This window comes from Podarcis vaucheri (assembly GCF_965113315.1).
Source record: "Podarcis vaucheri genome assembly, chromosome: 10".
NCBI classification, from domain to species: Eukaryota; Metazoa; Chordata; class Lepidosauria; order Squamata; family Lacertidae; genus Podarcis; species Podarcis vaucheri.
The window spans coordinates 75368992-75391383 of record NC_138748.1 but is presented as its reverse complement, the minus strand read 5'-3'; the positions used below and the strand labels follow the sequence as shown (position 1 = coordinate 75391383).

Here is a 22392-nt window from a genome sequence, read left to right as displayed (position 1 = left end):
CTGCTGACGTTGCATACATAAATAGCCTAGTTTTGTTTTTGGGAATATTATCTGAAACCATTCCTACTAAAAATTATATGGAGAGACGACCAATGAGTGACGCAAGCAAAAATCAAGTTAGCGGAATTTTTCGAGATAAATGGGAAACAAAATGCAGACATAAATGTAGTTTAGTAAAGCGTACATGAGAGGTCTTGGAATACAACAAATGGCTAGGCTGAAGAAGATAAAAGACAATAATATCCAAGAGCTAACTAACCAGATAAGAATTAATGAAAAGGAGTTGATCAAAAATCCAAAAAGTCATGAAATATTACAAAAAATAAAGATATTGCAATCCCATATCTCTAGTATATTAAATAAGGAAGTAGAAAATAAAATTAAATGGGGAAAACAAAGGTATTTTGAGTCTGCCAATAAGCCCGGTAAGTTGTTAGCATGGATGAGAAGGAAAAGCAAACAAAAAAAGTTATAAATAAAATTTTGGACCAAGGAGAGGAAATAACAGACCCAGTAAAAATAAAAATAAAATTCTTAAACTTTTATAAAGATTTGTATAAACAAGAACATTTAGAGGTTAATAAATTACCAAGAATTGAAAAAGAAGAAGTTGAGGCCCTAAACTCCAATATAGAAATAGATGAAATGGCACAAGTAATAAAAAAAAATGAAGAGTGGCAAATTGCCAGGTCTTGACGAATCACATTACTGTACTATAAGAACCTGGAAGAAGTAATCCTCCCTATATTACAAAGAATAATGAATAATATACTGGGAGGGAAAGATATACCACAATCATGGAAAGAAGCACTGATCACTCTAATCCCAAAACAGGGAGTGGAGTTGACAGACATGAAAAATTATAGACCAATCTCCCTGTTGAATACAAACTATAAAATCTATGCTGGGATGATGGCTAATAGATTAAAAAAGACTCTAAACAAAATAATCAGCAGAGACCAGGCGGGCTTCTTACCGGATAGACATATAAAAGACAATACAAGAATAATAATTGACCTGTTGGAATATGTGGAAATGAAACCAAGTAAAAAGAGGCCATGTTATTGGTTGATGCAGAAAAAGCTTTTGATAGAGTATCATGGAATTTCCTATTGGAAACTTTCCAAGGTCTGGAGAAAATAATTAATGGAATTAGGGCAATATATGATAACCAAAAAGCAAAATTGCTAATAAATAACGAGATCACCGAAGAGTTCAGCATCGAAAGGGGGACAAGACAGCCCTCTCTCCCTACTTCTTTTTATTGCCACCTTGGAACCACTTTTAATAGCAATAAGAAAGGATAAAAACATAAGAGGAATTAACCTAGGAACTCGATACTACAAAATTAAAGCCTTTGCCGATGATGTAATCGTAACCACTGAAAATTCAGTGGAAAGTATCCAAAAAACGCTTGCACAACTGGAAGAATTTGGGAAAGTCTCTGGGTTCAAACTGAGTAAAGGAAAATCCAAATTATTAACGAAAAATTTACGTAAATTGGAACAAGAGGAACTGGAAAATACAACAGGTTTAAAGGTAGCCAATAAGGTAAATTATTTGGGGGTTTGGATCACAAATAAGAATATAAACTTATATAAGGACAATTATATTGGGCATTGAATTACAAGAGGATCTGTCCTGGAGTGTCAACACAAGGGGGCTTGTGAAGAAGGTGCAGCAGAGACTGTACTTTTTGAGAATACTAAGGAAAAACCATCTTCCGCAGAAACTGCTGCTTGCCTTCTATCACTGTGCCATTGAGAGCATGCTCACTTATGGCTTATGTGTATGGTACGGAAGCTGTACTACCCAGGACAGGATGGGGTTGTGCAGGGTTGTTAAGGCAGCAGAGAGCATTGTTGGCTGCCCACTCTCCACCTTAGAGCAGATTTATGCCACAAGGTGCCATAGGAAGGCACTGGACATAGTAAAAGATCCATCGCATCCTAGTCACTGTCTCTTCGAGCTCCTGCCGTCGGGACGGAGATACAGGACGATGAAGACAAGAACGAGCCGTCTTAAGAACAACTTCTTCTCCAGAGCGATCTCGGCCCTGAATGGGAAGCCTGGACTTTGAAAGTCATCTAATCTTCCTTGCTGTACTATACTGTATTGTTTAATTAGTGTTTTTATGGAGCAGTCAAATAATTTCGTTGTCCCCGAAGGGGGCAATGACAATAAAGATACTATTATTATTATTATTATTATTATTATTATGAGAAGAAGTGGAAGGAAATAAAAAAAGAATTAGAGACTTGGGGAAAATTGAATTTATCCCTGTGGGGGAGAATATCCACAGTTAAAATGATGGTATTGCCAAAGATGATTTTTATGTTCCAAACAATACCTATAATTAGAGGCATAAAGTGTTTTAAGGATTGGCAGAAAGACCTTGCCAAGTTTATTTGGCAAGGGGAAAAACCACGCATAAAATTTAAGCTACTAACAGAGTTGAAGGAAAAAGGAGGCTTTGCGGTCCCTGACCTTAAACTGTACTTTGAGGCAGTGTGTTGGACATGGATTAAGGACTGGATATTAATTAAAAACACGGAAGTCCTAGATCTGGAGGGATGGGATATTGTGTACGGGTGGCATGGCTACATAGGCTATGACAAAGTTAAATCCCGCAAAGGATTTTTAAATCACATTGTGAGAAGGGCATTATATGAAGTATGGGAGAGGAGTAAAAAATCAGTAGTTACCAAAACACCATGGTGGCTGACACCAATGGAATCTATGTCAGTTCACAACATGAATATGAACAGCGATTGGCTAACATATAAGGATTTAGTAGAGGAAACAAGTAGTGATCCGAAAATAAAGGGCCTAAGCGAATTGAAACAGAAGGGAATAACCTGGCTGGAGTATTATCAATTTAAAGCCGCCCTTGAAAAGGATAAAAGAACCAAAAGATTTGACAAAAAAATATCCTATCTGGAGAAGGATATTTTATATAATAATCAAAAGACACTTTCTAAAATGTACAAACTACTTTTGAATTGGCAAAGAAAGGAGGAAGATATCAAAGAAATTACAGTAAAATGGGAGAGGGACCTGGGACATACGATCAAACCCAATATTTGGAACGAATTATGGACTAAAAATATAAAATTCACGGCTTGTTTCCTTATAAGGGAAAATCTGGCTTGTTTCCTTATAAGGGAAAATCTCATGAAAATGTACTATAGGTGGTACCTGACCCCTGTAAAACGTGCAAAAATAAATAAATCAAATAATAACAAGTGCTGGCGGTGTAAGGAACAGATAGGAACATACTACCATATGTGGTGGTCCTGTCTAGAAATACAAAGATTTTTGAACATGATTTAAGAAGAGATAAAGAGATTGATAAAAACTACATTTAGCAAGAATTTTTACTCTAAGACTGCCTTTCAAATCAAGTGGTTGCCCCCGTTTCCACCTCTAGATCTTCATGAATCACCTGCACAGTCCCACTGACCTCAGGAGGTCCATGTGGACCATTATGTGAGAGCCAGGTCTACATCCTTTCCAGGGACTGTGGTCTGGGTCAGTCAGAGAACTAGTGACAAGGCTTGGTGCTTGGGGTCAGCTGAATGGGTGCTCAGGGAAGCTCCTGTTCTTGGAGATGGACCTCTGTCTACATGCCTTGCATTGCATGGAGAGAGCAGGAGAAGCAGAAGGAAAGCAGCTGGCACATGGGAATCCCAGGCGGAAACACTCACCCCAATGGTTCTTTATAATGATGATGTGCTGCCTGATCCTGTGCTTGTCTTCTGACAGAGGACTATCCTAATCTGGCACTGAAAAGCAGGATATTCAAGGCAAGGAGATAACTGTACTTAATAGTAGGTAGCCATATTGGTCTGACACAGTTGAAGTAAAAAAGTAACAAAAAGTAGTCCAGTAGCACCTTAGGATCTTGGGAGAAAAGCAATGACAAACCTAGACAGCATCTTAAAATGCAGAGACATTTTAAGGTCTCTGCCAACAAAGGTCTGTATAGTTAAAGCTATGGTTTTCCCAGTCGTGATATATGGAAGTGAGAGCTGGACCATAAAGAAGGCTGAAAGCCGAAGAATTGATGCTTTTGAATTCTGGTGCTGGAGGAGACTCTTGAAAGTCCCATGGACTGCAAGAACATCAAACCTATCCATTCTGAAGGAAATCAGCCCTAAGTGCTCACTGGAAGGACAGATCCTGAAGCTGAGGCTCCAAGACTTTGGCCACCTCATGAGAAGAGAAGATTCGCTGGAAAAGACCCTGATGCTGGGAAAGATGGAGGGCACAAGGAAAAGGGGACGACAGAGGACGAGATTGTGGGACAGTGTTCTCGAAGCTACCCGCATGAGGGAGGTAGTGGAAGACAGGAGTGCCTGGCGTGCTCTGGTCCATGGGGTCACGAGGAGTTGGTCACGATTAAATGACTAAACAACAACAGCAGCAGCAGCACCTTAGGGACCAACTAAATTTGTTCTAGGTATAAGCTTCCGTGTGCATTCACACTTCTTCATATAGTGATGGGTAGTAGGAGATGGAAGTAGGAGTACCTTTCTGAGAAAAACCCCACCCCACCCTCCCACAATATACAAGGGTCTGGTGACATCTGTCTCAGTATATCTGAAGAAGTGTGCATGCACACGAAAGCTTAAATCTAGAACCATCATAGGTGCTATTGGACTATTTTTTATTTCAACTGCGTCAAACCAACACGGCTACCTACCTGAATCAAGATGTCATGGGGTGTTGGGGAGCAGTAGTTCCTTTGGTGGGGGGCATGTCCTGCACCTTCTGGGGTCATTTTTCCACCCTTGGTCCCCACCCTGCACTCAGCTCTCACCTGTGGCTTCCAGAAGCTGTCAGCATGCAACAGGGGTTCAAGCAACGGCTTCAACCGGCCAGCTAAACCAGGTGAGGAAAGCTGATGGGTCTCAAATCCTTGGGGGGCTGGGGGATTCTGCTGCACCTGAAGTCAAGCCCTGGTGGATGGAGAGGAGGAGAACAACCATGAATCCCACAGTCCAGGAGGCAGATTCTGCCCGTGCGGAAGAGGAAAGAGAAGGGCAGGTGGGGCACGTCGACCTGGAGGCTTGTTATCTAGTCCCAGGGTTACTCTGACATTGAATTATAGATAAATTACAGTATTGAAATGCACCTGCTCCCACTTCCTATTCTGATATTACTCTACTCTGCTTGTCTGTTTCTTACTTGAGTGCTGTTTTGGTTTGCTAAGTCAGGGTTTTACTGTGACTAACATTTTTGCTATTTTTTGGGTCCTGTCATGCTTATCTGTCTTCAGTAATAAATTTCTCAGCTGATTTTTTCCCCCTGCCTCTGAGTGTTTTCTCCTACTCTGCTATCTATACATCGATCATTATGGAGGAGCAAGATCTGCAGCCTAAAGCCCTCATCAGCCTCGGCCCTGTGGACCTGAAGGAGCATCTTCACCCCCATCCCTCAGTCCGGACAGAGAGGTCCGCCTCCGAGGGTCTTCTGCTGGTTCCCTTGCTGTTAGAAGTGAAGTTCCAGGGAACCAGGCAGAGGGCTTCCTGCCCCATGGAATGCCCTCCCTTCAGAGGGCATGGAAACAGGCAACCATCTGACATTTAGAAGACAGCTGTATCAGGAGGTTTTTAATGTTGGATGTTTTACTGTCTTGTATATGTACTGTAGGGACGCGGGTGGCGTTGTGGGTTAAACCCCAGAGCTTAGGACTTGCCGATCAGAAGGTCGGCGGTTCGAATCCCTGCGACAGGGTGAGCTCCCGTTACTCAGTCCCTGTTCCTGCCAACCTAGCAGTTCGAAAGCACATCAAAGAGCAAGTAGATAAATAGGTACGGCTCCGGCAGGAAGGTAAACGGCGTTTCCGTGCACTGCTCTGGTTTGCCAGAAGCGGCTTAGTCATGCTGGCTACATGAACCGGAAGCTGTACGACGGCTCCCTTGGCCAGTAAAGCGAGATGAGCGCCGCAACCCCAGAGTTGGCCGCAACTGGACTTTCCGGTCAGGGGTCCCTTTATCTTTACCTATATGTACTGTAAGCTGCCCAGAGTGACTGGGGGGAAATTCTAATACTATAACGTCTAGAGTGGTACCTCGGGTTACAGGCGCTTCAGGTTACAGACTCTGCTAACCCAGAAATAGTACCTTTTGTTAAGAACTTTGCTTCAGGATGAGAACAGAAATCGCACGGCGGCAGCAGGAGGCCCCATTAGCTAAAGTGGTATCACAGGTTAAGAACAGTTTCAGGTTAAGAACGGACCTCCAGAATGAATTCAGTTCTTAACCCGAGGTACCACTGTACTATTATTATTATCATGTGATTTTTTGTAATAAATTTGGAATTTGTACTTCAATATCAGCTCATAAAATGTTATGGGTGGAGAAAATCACAGGGTTGCCATAAACTATAATCCCACCCACAAACTCTCATTCACACACAGTCTGTAAATTTGGGAATGACACACACCTCACCTGTACTAATACTGGCAGTCTTTGGCCTGCACAGGCACACCCGGTGTGTAGAGCCTCCAGCCACAGGCATATTCTATCATGAAAATGGGTCCTTTGACTGGGAAGATTCATGCAGTCACTGTCATCGGATGCTGAAGGATTGTATCTCAGCTTGTCAGTCACTCTGACATTGCCTACAAAGAATAAGAGGAACAGAAATGCTTTGGAGGTGCAACTTCTGGATCAATCCTGAGAGCCATTCCATGGACTCTGCACCCCTGTTTCTGATGACAGGTGTACATTATCCTCATTCTCAGCAGAAAAGACAATAAAGATGGAAGCCTGGGAGAGAGGAAAAGGTTTCTGGCTGCTTCCTGGGTGGGATTGCGGAAACAAAGAGCCGCTTCTGAGAAGGCCTCCCCCCTCCCCTCTTCCTCTGGGGATTTCCTCTCCTCTTCAGGGGACCAATGGTTGGACTGGGCAGAAGCGCTGTGTCTGGACAGGGCAGGGGCTTATGGGGTGGGAAGAGGATGGAGATTGCAGGAAAATAGGGGTGGGGGGACAGAACCCCCACTTTCCAGGGAACCCTCTCTGGTCGCTTTGAAGGGAGAGAGAAGCCAAGGCGGCCCCTCCGGAGATTCATCGTGGGCGTCAGGATGGAGATGTCTCCCCAAAGACTGGTCTTCCTATCTCCCTCCCCCCCCCCGCTAATGCTGCGCTTCCCTGACTCGAGGATGCCCCTCCCTTCTCTCCCTACTTCCCCGACCCCCGCCCTTTCTCCCGGAGTCTCCCCTGCACCCAAAGGCCCCCTTGGCTCACCCCTCGCCAGGCGCGACCCATCTCTCCGCCCCTATTGCCCCCCAAAACTAGCAAGGGGGACGGGGGGTCTCTATCCTGGCTTCTCTCCGCGCCCTAGGGATGCCTGCGCGGGGGAAAGGGGGCCAGGGAGTCCTCGTGGGTGGGCGCCCCATCTCCGCCCCTTCGCAGCACGCGTGCCGGGATCCAGGCCCCACGGAAGGCGCTTGGGGGAGCTGGCCGGGTCTCTGGGTCCTATTCTCCCCCTCCTACCCCCGCGACCCCTTTACCTCTTTGTCCTCGCTCCCGATTCTCATTTCTTTCCTGCAACATCCACGTGGGGCGGGGATCCTCCTCTTCCCATCCTCCTCCCCTTTCCGAAAGCGCCCCCCCCCCCCGAGCTAAGGGGCAGAGCAGCAATCCGGAGTGGAAGCTCCACTTCCGGGAGAAGCAGGCAGGTTGGGAGGGGGGCTGCCCGCCCCACATTCCCGGAGCAGAAACCGGATTGGAGGAGGAGGAGGAAGGGGTGGGATGTTTGGGGGCAGGGTCTGAGGTTGTGGGGGCGGGGTGAGAGGAGGAGGGGAGGGAAAGAATTGAGGGGGGGGGAGAAGATCTGCCAAGTGGGTCCCGTCCCTCCTAAAAGGTTTGCATTGCAACATCCTCCCCTCCCCCACCCCGCGAGCTTAGATCCCTCCGTGTTTTAGGTCTTGGTGCTGTTCAAACCAGGAATGGAGGGGGGCAGCTAAACGACCCCCCCCCCAAATCCCAGCCTCTGACTCAGGCCAGGACAAGGACCGTGGACAGAGGCCCCGTCCAGGCACAACAGCCAAGAGGCTCAGAAAAGCAGCCTATAGAATTGGAGCCAGAAGCGGATTCCATGAATCGGACTGTGTCCTCGACTATCCAATATAGAGAGCTGAAGAAACGTCAAATAATCGCCAAAATTCTACGGTTTGACCGGTTTCCTTGCTTCCAAAGTCTAATGACTCCTCTCCAATTAGGGGATCCAGGGCTCCCCCTGACTCCAGAATCCCTTAGCAGGCCGGAGGCGATCAAGGGCAGCACATGCCCCAGGCAGAAATCCATCGGGATGGCGGGTTGAATCCTGATACTTTGAAGGGAGAAGGGCAGGAAAGCCTTTCAGCTGGGGGATGGGCAAATACTATTACGTTCTTTGGGGAAGAGGTTTGGGAAATTGGGGTTATTGACGGGGTGGGTGAAGGGCTCATGTTTCTAAATGCCAAAGACTCCTACTTTGTGACATATTTGTGATGCATCTATGATGCTGTTGAAAAATGTATTGTGGGAAATGGGCAGAAAAAATTGTGGGGGAAAACCCCATGTCATGTATCGATGAAGTTGTTGGAAAATTTATTATGGGGAAGGGGGTATGATATGGAGAGGGGGCATGTCTTCTTCACCTTCTTCTTCGCTACAATATATCCATTTATTTCCGAGTCCAATTGTCAATGTCAAAAGGAAATAAAATCTATGAAATTCATAGAAAATCAACTGTAACACCGATTTTCTTGCTTTCGGTGCCAATTTGCTCAATTTCTCTAGGACTCCATGACACCTCCCCTGTCCTCCATAATCCCTCAAGCAAGGTGTCAAGGCCCTAATCCTGTCAAATCACTCTGCCAAGCCTTTCCTCCAGGCAATGCCAGATGGCAGACTACGCGTACATGGACCATTGTCTTCTCAGGATGTGCTTATCTGCGCATATCTCCAGCTCTGCATATTCCCCCCCTCCCTCCTCCATATATTAATCCGGTGTAACCCAACCTCTTCTTAAAGTATTCATGATGTAACTGGGATGTATTTTGCACTGTATTCTGGGACATGGAGGGAAGTTTTAAAAGTTCATGTCACCCCTTCCTCGCTGTTCAATCTCGCCTTGAACCTGTTGCGCAATAAACTTGGATCTTCTGCATCTTGCTCCTGTCTCCGGCTGAGCTCATTTTCCTCCGCAGGGACCCGCGGACTTAGTCCGACGAGCTGGGTGGCAGAGCAGCCTCGCACCCAGATTTTACGGTAACAGGGTAAAAGTCTTAAAAGTTGATGCAACCATATTCTCGGTGTTCCTACTTTTTGTGTGTTTGAACTGATACGGAAACGAGGGGGGTGCCTCCTTTCTCCCCTCCTTTTGGAACGTCCGAGGCAATGACCTCGAAGGTGCCCACTGTACCCTCACCCTCAGCCCCCTCACCGTTGCATAAGCACCACACTTTCCTCAGTCCCCAATGAAACGCTCCTTTCCCTTCCCTTCCACGAGCAAAATAAGCTCTAATATATCTCCATATCTCTCTGCTATGCCTATTCGTGCTCCATACTTATAACGAGTAGACCGTGTGTTGCTGTATCCCCGCTTATTCCTATGGCCGCGCTTTAGCCAATCAGGACAATGCATTCCCTTTGCAGGACTAGCTCAGCTAGCTCTTGCACGCCTCATTTAACCCCCTGACAAGCTGATGACGGCCCCCCACGGCGAGAACAATGGATCCGAAACCAGCGACCTCGTAAAACTGTCAAAATCTAGCTACAATGTATCCATTCTTGCTACAATGTATCTATTGATACACATTTGACCGGCAAAGGGCTGAAACCTTCGAAAATTAATATAAAATCAACCGTAACTCCAATTTCCCTCATCTTGGCATCGTTCGACTCAGCTCTTCCCGGACTCCATGATACTAACCCCGACTCCATAATCCCCGAAACGGCAGGTCACGTACGCAGGAAGACCCTAATCCTGTCAGATCGTTCTGCCAGGCCTATCCTCCGGGCAATGCCAAGTGACAGACGATGCATATCTGGAGCATTGTTCTATCATCACCGGTACTCAAGAGTGTTTATCTTTTGCATATCTCTTACTCTGCATATTCCCCCCTCCCTTCCCTGAAATGCTAATCTGTGTAAACCCACCCTCTTGTAACATATTCATGATGTAATCTGTGAAACTCAACCTTCCCATAATGTATTCATGACGTTTTCTTGCACTGTATTCTGGGACTTGGAGGGAACTTTTAAAAGTCTATGTCGCCCCATTCTCGGGGTTCAATCTCGTTTTGAACCTGTTGCGCAATAAACTCGGATCTTCGTAGTTTGCTCCTGCGTCCGGCTGAGTTCCTTTCTTCTCCGCAAGGACCCGCGGACTCTGTCTGACGAGCTGGGTGGCAGAGCAACCACGCACCCAGAATTTTTCCGTCTCAGAACCTTGTTGCAACGAATAAAGATCAGGTCAACTGACAGCTGTTTTGCTCCTTTAACTTGGCTGGAGACTCCTTCTTTTGCTGACCGGAGGGATCCGCGGGGAGTGGCACCCTGACCAGCTGGGCAGCAGAGTAAATCCGCACCCCGGGATATTTTCCTTCTCAACTTTTTCCCACCTGAGCCTCACCGCCTGACACAATCCCAACACAAAACAATGTGACAGGATTGTGACTCCTGCCCTCAGGAAGCAAAATAGCTCCGCCTCCCCCCCACCGGAGCAAAGCAACCCCGGGGTGCTAAGGCCCCAATCCTTGAAATGAAAAGAGGGGCTCAGGAAACCTCCAGGGAGCAGGCGGGGAGGGGGCTGCCCAGGCTCCAGAAGCTCCTTCTCGCTGGTTCCTCCCCATCGCCCTCCTGCTGCCTGCCTCCCCTCCGCTCCTAGGGCTGCTTCGCAAGTGCGGGGAAGCTGCAGCCCCTCCGCCCCCCTCAAAGTTCATTTAAGAGCCCCACGTTGCAGGGGGCAGGCTCACCTACAGCGAAACAAAACGCAGCTGCCCCGGCAGAGTGGAGCCAGATTGGGGCGCACCGTGGGGACCCCAGAAATAAGTCCCTAGAAGAAATGCCCCTCCCCCCTTCTCTGGGGCTCAAGTGCTGCCGGTGGGCTTCCCAGAAGAGGCCCCTGCTTGGCCCCTGGGAGGACAGGGGCCCCGTGGGCCTGATCCTGCAGGGCTCACCTGATGCTCTGGTGCAAGTGAGCCCCCCTTTGTCCTTCAGGGAGAACAGGGTTTCCCAAACTTGGGTCTCCAGCTGCTTTTGGACTACGGCTCCCATCACCCCTAGCTGGAAGACCAGTGGTCAGGGATGATGGGAATTGTAGTCATGCCCTCCGGGTGGCTTTGGCAAGTGAGCCCAGCTGCGTGTGACCAGGGTGGGGGAATTCCGTCCTGGTGACATGGAAAATACAAGGGTGTGTGTCTTTACCATCTGACATTATCCCCTGGGTCCAAAACCCCTCTCCCCTCAGTCGCACAAGAACAACACACACATCGTATAAATACAGGAAAATACGGTCTCTGCATTTTATGAATGGGATTTACGGACTTTGGGTTTTATGAATGGGATTTATGAATAACTGAAGCTCACCAATCAAGAGTGCTATGCTTTGACAGCTAGGCAATGGGGGAATCCGTAGACGGCTGGAACTCTCTGCAAACCAGCCATTCAGCTCAGCCTTTGCACGGTTGTCTCAGCGCCCTCCTGCTGCTCAGACTATGGGCAACGTATATTAAATGTATCCATTTTGGTTTCGATTGCCTAAAGTTGCTACACTGTTACAAAGATTGTGTCTGAATGTATCCTTTCAGCTTGACAGCTCAGGGAAAGATACCTAACTTTGCAAATTCATATAATATCCATTCTTTAACCAATTCTTCCCATTCCAATGCCATTTTAAGGTGAATTTAGGCTTCACCCTCCTCCATGACCCTCGAAGCGGATAGTCACGCAGGCCGTAAGAACAGGGCCTCCTGCCATAATCCCCTGAGCGCATAAAGCCCTGAGGGCAAGGATGTATGTCGATAGTTTTATTGTTCTCTGGGTGGTGGGTACTTGAGAGGTGTCCGGAGATGTATCTGATAGAAGGACGAACTGCTGAACTTGTGTAACCCTTTGATACCCCTCCCCACTTGTGACATACTAGTGAGGATGCTGCTCAAAATGTATTCTGGGTGAGGGGGGGGGGAGTTAAAAAGGTTGATGTCATCCCAGGCTCGGGGTTCTTGCTCTGTGTGGAAATCTCTTGCACAACAATAAAGATCATGGTCTACTGATCGCTGGTTTGCTCCAGATTACAGTGGTACCTCTAGTTACGAACTTAATTCGTTCCAGAGGTGGGTAACTCTTCAAGGTTAGCGGAGTTTAACTTCCTTCTTTCACTGACCTCACAGACTCATGGGGGACGAGATGGGCCCTCTCAACCCGGGATTTTCCTTATCACTGGCCATCACCCTCTGCAGGGAGGTGGGACCGATTCGGATGGTCCGCCCCCACCACTTAATGGATCCAATTGGCTTCCAGAGAGCGGTAGGGGATGCTTTATCCCATGTTGATGGCCTTTCAGCTGATTCCCTGGTGGCCCGCTGGAATGCAGAGTTAACCAGGGCTATTGACTGTCTGGCTCCGAAGCGCCCTCTCCGATTGCATGGAGCCCAGACAGCCCCGTGGTTTTCCACAGATCTGAGGGCAATGAAACAATCGTTGAGACGGCTAGAGCGCCGGTGGCAGAAAACTCATTCTGAATCAGACCGGACACGGGTTAGAGCTCAACGTCGAGCCTACCAAGTGGCAATGGTGACGGCGAAGAGGGCCTTCTTCGCCGCCTCCACTGCATCTGCAGAAAACAGCAGCAGGAGACTTTTTCAGGTGGTTCACAATCTATCAGAACCACCTGTACCACTGGGGCCTGGTAGGGACCCCAAGATCTCCTGCAATGCTTTTGCAAAGTTTTTTGCTTTTGCAAAGTTTTTTGATCAATTCCAATCTGTTACCTGCGAGGATGTGGACAGGCTGCTTGGGCGCGTGAAACCAACCACCTGTCTCCTTGATCCTTGCCCATCCTGGCTAATAAAAGCAAGCCGGGAAGGGCTGGACGATGGGCTCTGCGGGGTGGTGAATGCTTCCCTCTGTGAGGGAGCCTTCCCAGACCCGCTGAAAGAGGCGGTCATTAAACCGCTTCTTAAAAAAACATCTTTAGACCCGGCCAATTTGGCCAACTATCGCCCAGTCTCAAATCTGCCATTCTTGGGCAAGGTGATTGAGCGGGTGGTTGCTGAACAACTCCAAGCATGCCTGGAGGAAACGGACCATTTGGATCCCTTCCAATCGGGATTCAGGCCTCACCATGGGACTGAAACTGCCTTGGTCGCGCTGGCTGATGATCTCCGGTGGGCTAGGGACAAAGGTGAGAGCTGTTTCCTAGTTCTGCTGGATCTCTCAGCGGCCTTTGACACCATCGACCATAACATCCTTCTGGACCGTCTTGAGGGGCTGGGAGCTGGGGGCACTGTTATACAGTGGTTCCGCTCCTTCCTCCTGGGCCGTGTTCAGAAAGTGGTGGTGGGGGAATGAGTGTTCAGACCCCTGGGCTCTCACTTGTGGGGTGCCTCAGGGTTCTGTCCTCTCCCCCATGCTTTTCAACATCTACATGCGGCCGCTGGGAGAGATCATCAGGGGGTTTGGACTGGGTGTTCATCAGTATGCAGATGACACCCAGCTCTACCTCTCCTTTAAATCAGAACCAGTGAAGGCGGTGAAGGTCCTGTGTGAGTGCCTGGAGGCGGTTGGAGGATGGATGGCGGCTAACAGATTGAGGTTGAATCCCGACAAGACAGAAGTACTGTTTTTGGGGGACAGGGAGCGGGTTGGTGTGGGGGATTACCTGGTCTTGAATGGGGTAACTGTGCCCCTGAAGGACCAGGTGCGCAGCCTGGGAGTCATTTTGGACTCACAGCTGTCCATGGAGGCACAGGTTAACTCTGTCCAGGGCAGCTGTCTACCAGCTCCACCTGGTACGCAGGCTAAGACCCTACCTGCCCGCGAACTGTCTCGCCAGAGTGGTGCATGCTCTAGTTATCTCACGCTTGGACTACTGCAACGCGCTCTACATGGGGCTACCTTTGAAGGTGACCCGGAAACTGCAATTAATCCAGAATGCGGCAGCTAGACTGGTGACTGGGAGTGGCCACTGGGACCACATAACACCGGTTCTTAGAGATCTGCATTGGCTCCCAGTACGTTTCTGAGCACGATTCAAAGTGTTGGTGCTGACCTTTAAAGCCCTAAACGGCCTTGGTCCTGTATACCTGAAGGAGCGTCTCCACCCCCATCGTTCAGCCTGGACACTGAGATCCAGCGCCGAGGGCCTTCTGGCAGTTCCCTCATTGCGAGAAGTGAGGCTACAGGGAACCAGAGGGCCTTCTCGGTAGTGGTGCCCGCCCTATGGAATGCCCTCACATCAGATGTCGAAGAGATAAATAATTACCTGACATTCAGAAAACATCTTAAGGCAGCCCTGTTCAGGGAAGTTTTTAATATGTAACGCTGTATTGTTTTTAACACTGATTGGGAGCCGCCCAGAGTGGCTGGGGAAACTCAGCCAGATGGGCGGGGTATAAATAATAAATTATTATTATTATTATATAGTATAGGGCTAAGTGCCCCTATTCCTCCAGCAGGAGCGATTGTGGGGATTCCATTCAGCTGTGCCGTTCCCAAATGGCAATTCTTCTCCAGCCATTGTGGGAGCAGACGGGCTGGAAGCTGAAGAGGTTTCCCTTGGAGTAGGCTTTGCTTCGCTTTCTGCTGACCTCAGTCTCTTGGATTGTGGCCAGCTTTCCTCTTCCATTTCCCTGAATGCTGACCAGTGTTGGATGTGTGGGGAAGCAAAATTCACCCCAGAACTTTTCTGCAGGGTTCCCTCTGCAGCGCAGAAGGAAGGAGGGAGGGAGGAACACGTACTAAGAAAGGGACGGTACTCTGAATGGAGAGGAGCAGAAGCGGAGTCCCCTCAAGATCAGTATTGGGACCTGTGGCTTTTCAACTTGTTCATAAATGATCTAGACTTAGGAGGGGGCAGGGAGGGGACAAAGTTTGCTGATGGCAGTAAATTGTCCAGGGTTGTTCAAACAAAGAGAGATTGCAAGGAGCTCCAAAAGGACCTCTCCAAACGGGGTGAATGGGCAGAAAATACAGTTCATTGTCAATGAGATTAAAGTGATGCATGTTGGGACAAAAAACCAAACAACTGTTAATATAATGTACAGGCTCATGGGGTCTGAACAGGGTTTCTCTGTGTGCTCTAGGAGACCAGGGGAGATGGGAGCTGGTTGCAGCAGGAGGGGGAGTCTCCCTGGATGCTTCAGCAGCCGGCCTCCTCTGGGTCTCCTGGCCCCCTCCTCTCCTCCCTCTAAGCCCGAACTGCTCTCTGCCCCAGCCTCTTCCTCCTCACCAAACCCTGTTTCCTCCTCAGCTTCCAACGCCTCCCCTCCCGTTCTGCTCCCTTTCCTCCCTCTTTCTGCTCACTGCCATCCCACCACAAGTCCCCAGGATCTAAGCCTTCTTCCCTTGTAGGTCCCCCAACTTTCCCCCCCGCCTGGCACCCAGCTGTCCCATGACAGCAAAAGCAGAAACAACAGTAAAATCAGTATGATAGCAATATGATCTGTGGGCCTCTGGTAGGAAAACTCCCTAGCAGCATGACTGAATAAAAACTTCTGGGACTATGGAAAAATACTACCTTCCCCAAACCCCAGAAAAAGCTGGAGCTCTGGGGTTGCCCCATGGGGTTCAAGAGTGAAGATGGGCCCATCAGGAGACTTCCATGGTCCCTGCAGTTCTTCCGTTCCCCTCTTGCAATTAGGCTTGGGGGGAAATCACCCATTAACTTACAGTATTATCAGTTTTCTTCAGAATGCTTAGGAGGCAGGGATGAAGTTTGGGTGAAGAATCAGTGCTTGGAGATGATGCGGTGGGGGGGGATGACAGAGTTTGGTGCAAAAACCGTCTTGCATGCTTGAGTAGAGCAACTCCAGGGCATGAGCCAAGTAGCAGCAGGGTAGGGGCCACGTGCAGAGCAAGTCCCACACTGAGGTCAGAAACACACACAGAGGCAGCAGGACTTCTTCAGTAATAGTTTACTGAGCTTTCAAAGCATACAGTTCTCACTGGATCCCCAGTGAGGCACAAAACTTGGCTCTTGAGAGCAAATCCAGTTTCAGCAGTAAAAAAATACACCACACAAGATATCTAAGTCAGGCACACAAACCGGCAGAAGGGAGCAAGGGAGGAAAGAGGCTGGAAGGAAACAGGGCAATGGAGGTGTTTCTTTCGCTTCCTGTCATCTGGGAGGGAAGTCAGGAACTCGGCATCTGCAGGGGCTTCATGAAGAAAAGCTTTCTGCCAGCTGCTTCCAGGCAAATGAGCATCCCAAAAACACAAACTGTGATCTGTGGGGTGTTGCCATATCAATTGTTTTTGAAAAGTTATCACAATGTGGTCTAGAAACCGGTATAGGATGAGATTAATAGATCGCCCAGCCCTAATCCTCACTCACCACCAGAAATCCAGATTCACCAACTCCCCCTCCCTATCCCCCTCCCTATCAAAAGGTACCTTACATCTAAAATTATACTCACTAGTCAAAATAATGCTGGTGTTCTTGAAGCTACCAGCATGAGTTTGATCAAACTGCGGGAGGCAGTGGAGGACAGAAGTGCCTGGCGTGCTCTGGTCCATGGGGTCACGAAGAGTCGGACACGACTAAACGACTAAACAACAACAGTCAAAATAAAAAAAAATCCTTCCTGTGTATCTGAAGAAGTGTGCATGCACACGAAAGCTTATACCAAGAACTAACTTAGTTGGTCTTTTAGGTGCTACAGGAAGGAATTTTTTTATTTTGACTATGGCAGACCAACACGGCTACCTATCTGTAACTATACTCACTAGTGTGAGACATTACCCTCATTATTTCATTACTATACAATTTTACATATAAACACCAGAACCTCAAATACATGACATGCTTTTAAGATGGATTTCCTGCTGAGTTGAGTTCATTGCTGTGAAGAAAAGAGTGGACTCTGAAAGGAACACGTTCCTCACTCCATACATCTCAATGGGTTCTCCCCTCTGAGTCCTTAGATGTTCCTTAAACACTTCATTATACCTAAAGCACTTTCTGCAATCTTTCCCTTTAAACAGCTTCTCCTCTTTGAGGGTTGATGGGTTTGTAGGGTGTCAACTGTTAAAGTTCTTCCTGTCCATGAGTCTGTAGATGTAGGAGTTCCACTAGGACTGAACCTCTGTCTACTTGACATTTATATGGTTTCTCTCATGTGGGAATTTGTTGATGCAAATCAAGGGTTCCACTTGGACTGAAGCTCCTTCCAAACTCCATACATTTAAATGGTTTCTCCCCTGTGTGAGTCAGATGATGTCTTCTAACGCTTGCATTGAAACTGAAGCTCTTTGTATTGATGGAAGAGATTCATAAAGACCAAGCGGGCTTTCTCCCGGGAAGACACTTGTCTGATAATTTGAGGAACATAATTGATATTTTGGAAAAACTAGAAGTGAATATAAACACTAAAGCAGTTCTGATATTTGTGGATGCGGAGAAAGCTTTTGACAATATCTCTTGAAGTTTCATGAAGAAGAACCTACAGGGGATGGGGGTAGGCCAAGGTTTTGAAAATGGTATAGGTGCAATATACTCTGAACAAAAGGCTAAATTAATTATAAATAATGTGGTGATGGAAGAATTTAAGATAGAAAAAGGGGTGCCCTATCTCCCCACTGCTTTTCATATCGGTCCTGGAGGTTCTGCTGAATATGATTAGAAGGGACCGGTTGGTTAAAGGTATACAGGTCGGAGCCAAACAGTACAAACTGAGAGCATTTGCAGATGACTCAGTATTGACGTTACAGGAGCCAGAATCTAGTACTAAAAGGGTTTTAGAATTAATTCAAGAATTTGGTCAAGTGGCAGGATTTAAACTGAACAAGCTAAAAACTAAGGTTTTAGAGAAAAATTTAACACCGATTGAAAGAGAGAGGTTTCAGAATGAGACAGGCCTGACTGTGATTAAGAAAGTGAAATACTTGGGGATTAATATGACAGCCAAAAATGGGAACTTATTTAAAGATAATTATGAAACATGTTGGACAGAAGCTTTCACTGTTGCGTCGTATTGCTGTGATAAAAATGAATGTATTGCCTAGAATGTTGTTTTTGTTTCAGACATAGCAAACTGTGGACAAGATGGACTGTTTTAAGAAGTGGCAGAGAGATATCTCTAGATTTGTCTGGCAGGGCAAGAAGCCCAGAATAAAATTTAAGACATTAACTGATGCAAAGGAAAGGGGTGGATTTGCCCTGCCAGACTTTAAACTTTACTATGAATCAGCAGCTTCTTGCTGGTTGAAAGAATGGCTACTTCTTGAAAATACAGATATTTTGGATCCAGAAGGATTTAACAACGTATTTGGATGGCATGCATATTTATGGTATGATAAGGTCAAAGCACATAAAGCATTCAAAAATCATACTGTCAGGAGAGCATTGTTTAATGTTTGGATAAGATACAAGGATTTATTGGAAAATAAAACCCCAAGGTGGTTGTCACCGATGGAAGCGAAAGCTCTGAAAAGGCTCAATATGGAGGCCAAATGGCCGAAATATTGGGAAATTTTGGAACAAGGAGATAGACTGAAACTGCAGAGTTTTGAGAAATTAAAAAACAAAGTGCGAGACTGGCTTCATTATTATCAGATAATGGAGGCATATAATTTGGATAAGAAAATTGGCTTCCAGGTGGAAAAATCAAAATTAGAAACAGAACTGTTAGAACCCAAAACTAAGATTTTGTCAAAGATGTATAACTTGCTGTTGAAATGGAATACTCAGGATGAAACGATGAAATCTGCTATGATTAAATGGGCACAAGATGTTGGACATAATATTATGTTTGCTGACTGGGAACAGTTATGGACCACAGGTATGAAGTTTACGGCATGCAATGCCTTAAGAGAGAATATTATGAAAATGATATACAGGTGGTACATGACCCCAGTCAAGCTTGCAAAAAATTATCATTTGCCCAATAATAAATGCTGGAAATGTAAAGAAACTGAAGGTATATTCTTTCACCTTTGGTGGACGTGCCCAAGGATTAAGGCCTTCTGGGAAATGATATATAATGAACTGAAAAAGGTATTTAAATATACCTTCTTGAAGAAACCAGAGGCCTTTCTTCTGGGCATTGTTGGCCAATTGGTGTCAAAGAAGGACAGAACTTTTTTTATGTACGCTACAACAGCAGCAAGAATACTCATTGCAAAGTATTGGAAGACACAAGAACTACCCACTTTGGAAGAATGGCAGATGAAGGTGATGGATTACATGGAACTGGTAGAAATGACTAGCAGAATCCGAGACCAGGGAGAAGAGTCGGTGGAAGAAGATTGGAAGAAATTTAAAGACTATCTACAGAAATAGTGTAAAATTAATGAATGATAGAATAATGTTGGATAGCAATTAAGGGTTCCCAGCTGTAATGCTTTAAGAGAATATGAAAAGGGGTTATAATTGGGTTAAAATCTAATGGTAAGGATTTGCTGAACCAATGAATTGAAGCGGAATACAAAAAAGGGAGGTATGAGGATGTCTGGGAAATAAGCTAAAGGAAAATAAGTGTTTTTAACTGTTTTTATTTTGTATTTTTCTTTTTCTTTTTATTTTTACGGTAATATTTCAAAAATCTTAATAAATATTATATATATATAAAAAGAAAAGAAACTGAAGCTCTTTCCACATTCCATGCATTCTTATGGTTTCTCCCCTGTGTGTGTCCGTTGATGTATATTGAGGTGTCCACTCTTACTGAAGCTTTTTCCACATTCCATACATTTAAATGTTTTCTCCCCTGTGTGAATCCGTTGATGTGTCTTAAGGTTTCCATTTCGACTGTAGCTCTTTCTGCACTCAATGCATTTAAATGGTTTCACCCTTTATGAGTCCGTTGATGTTTTCTAAGGTTTCCAATCTGAATGAAGCTCTTTCCACAGTCCACACATTTATATGGTTTCTCCCCTGTGTATATCCATTGATGTGTTTTAAGGTCTCCATTCTGACTGAAGCTCTTTCCGCACTCAATGCATTTAAATGGTTTTCCCCCTGTGTGAGCCAGTTGATGTCTTCTAAGGCTTGCATTGAAACGGAAGCTCTTTCCACATTCCATGCATTAAATGGATTCTCCCCTTTGTGAGTCTGCTGGTGTAATTTAAGGTCTCCTTTTTGACTGAAGCTCTTCCCGCATGCCATACATTCATATGGTTTTCCCCTGCCTGTGTGAGTCTGTTGATGTGATCTAAGGCCTGCATCGAAACTGAAGCTCTTTCCACACTCCATACATTTATATGGTTTCTCCCCTGTGTGAATCCGTTGATGTCTTCTAAGGTATCCACTATCACTAAAGCTCTTTTCACACTCCATACATTTAAATGGTTTCTCCATTGTGTGAATCCGTTGATGCATATTGCGGTTTCCAATCTTACTGAAGCTCTTTCCACACTCCATACATTTATATGGTTTTTCACCCATGTGAGTCCGTTGATGTATTCTAAGTCTATCACTCTGACTGAAGCTCTTTCCACACTCCATACATTTATATGGTTTCTCCCCTGTGTGAGTCTGGTGATGTCTATTGAGGTGTCCACTCTGACTGAAGCTCTTTCCACACTCCATACATTGAAATGGTTTCTCCCCTGTGTGAGTCTGGTGATGTTTATTGAGGTGTCCACTCCGACTGAAGCTCTTTCCACACTCCATACATTGAAATGGTTTTTCACCCGTGTGAGTCCGTTGATGTGAACTTAAGTGTCCACTCCGACAGAAGCTTTTTCCACACTCCATACATTGAAATGGTTTCTCCCCTGTGTGAATCCATTGATGTTTTCTAAGGTCTCCACTCTGACTGAAGCTCTTTCCGCACTCTATACATTTATATGGTTTCTCCCCTGTGTGAGACCGTTGATGTTTTCTAAGGTCCCCACTATCACTGAAGCTCTTTCCGCACTCTATACATTTATATGGTTTCTCCCCTGTGTGAGTCCGTTGATGCATATTGCAGTGCCCAATCTGAATGAATCTCTTTCCACACTCCACACATTTATATGGTTTTTCACCAGTGTGACTTCGCTGGTGTAATTTAAGTTCTGCATTCCGCCTGAAGCTCTTCCCACACTCTATGCATTTAAAAGGTTTTTCACCCGTGTGAATCAGTAGGTGTGAACTTAACTGTCCACTCCGACAGAAGCTTTTTCCACACTCCATACATTGAAATGGTTTCTCCCCTGTGTGAATACGTTGGTGCTTTCTAAAGTCTCCACACCAACTAAAGCTCTTTCCGCACTCTATACATTTATATGGTTTCTCCCCTGTGTGAATCCGTTGATGTTTTCTAAGGTCTCTACTATCACTAAAGCTCTTTCCGGACTCTATACATTTATATGGTTTCTCCCCTGTGTGAGTCCGTAGATGTGAACTTAAGTGTCCACTCTGACGGAAGCTTTTCCCGCACTCCATGCATTTAAATGGTTTTTCCCCTGTGTGAGTCCGGTGATGTATATTGGGGAATCCTCTCTGACTGAAGTTCTTCCACAATCCCTGCATTGTAATCCTTTCTTGTCCATGTGAGTCCGCTGATGTGTTCTAAGTTTTCCACTATCAGTGAAACTTTTCCGAAACACCATACTTTTAAATGGTTTCTCCTCTCAGAGTCATTGATGTGAGCTATGTGTCCTCATTCAATGTTGCATATCCCACATTTCACACATTTTAATTCCTATTCCTAATGAAACGAAAGGTGCCCCATTCCTTGGAATTCTGAATGTCTTCTCCATCACCTTCTTCAGAGTGGGAGGAAAGGAAATCCTGTTTGGGTTTCAAGGAAGAGAACAAAGGGAAAGAGAGCACATCAAGCTCCATTAGCCCCTTCTCTTATTTCAACATCTCCTACATTCTCCACTGTCCTACCCATGTTCCCAAATTTTTGGAAATGAAAAAGCAATGTCATCAAATGTTAGTAATGCATCACCACCTTACATAATCCTCAATCATCGCTAATAAAGCAGCATGATCTTGGAATACAGCCTTTTCAAATCAATTGTTTCCTCACAGAAAGGCATCTGCTCTCTGTCCGTGAACAGGCCCTCTCTTTCTCTGGTCCAGCGTTCCTTTGGACATTCCCCATCCTCTGCATCATAATCCTGCATCCACCTCTAGATCTTTATGAATCACCTGCACAGTCTCATTGGCCACAAGAGGTCCATGTGGACCATTTTGGGAGGCCCAGGTCTACATCTTCTCCAGGGATTGTGGTCTGGGTCAGTC

The 22392-nt window shown here is 46.1% G+C and overlaps 2 protein-coding genes across 2 annotated transcripts in view; both read right to left on the bottom strand.

Annotated features, from left to right (window-relative positions):
- Positions 1-22392, bottom strand: part of LOC309541359 (uncharacterized protein) — a 38627-nt gene that overhangs the window by 7371 nt on the left and 8864 nt on the right. The gene's annotated exons all lie outside the window — the stretch shown is intronic.
- Positions 19699-22392, bottom strand: part of LOC309541310 (uncharacterized protein) — a 39964-nt gene continuing 37270 nt past the window's right edge. The window contains exon 3 of the mRNA XM_082239041.1: positions 19699-21933. Within this exon, the coding sequence (XP_082095167.1) occupies positions 19993-21672 (1680 nt within the window). The 5' untranslated portion in view covers positions 21673-21933 and the 3' untranslated portion in view covers positions 19699-19992. The remainder of the gene's footprint in view (positions 21934-22392) is intronic.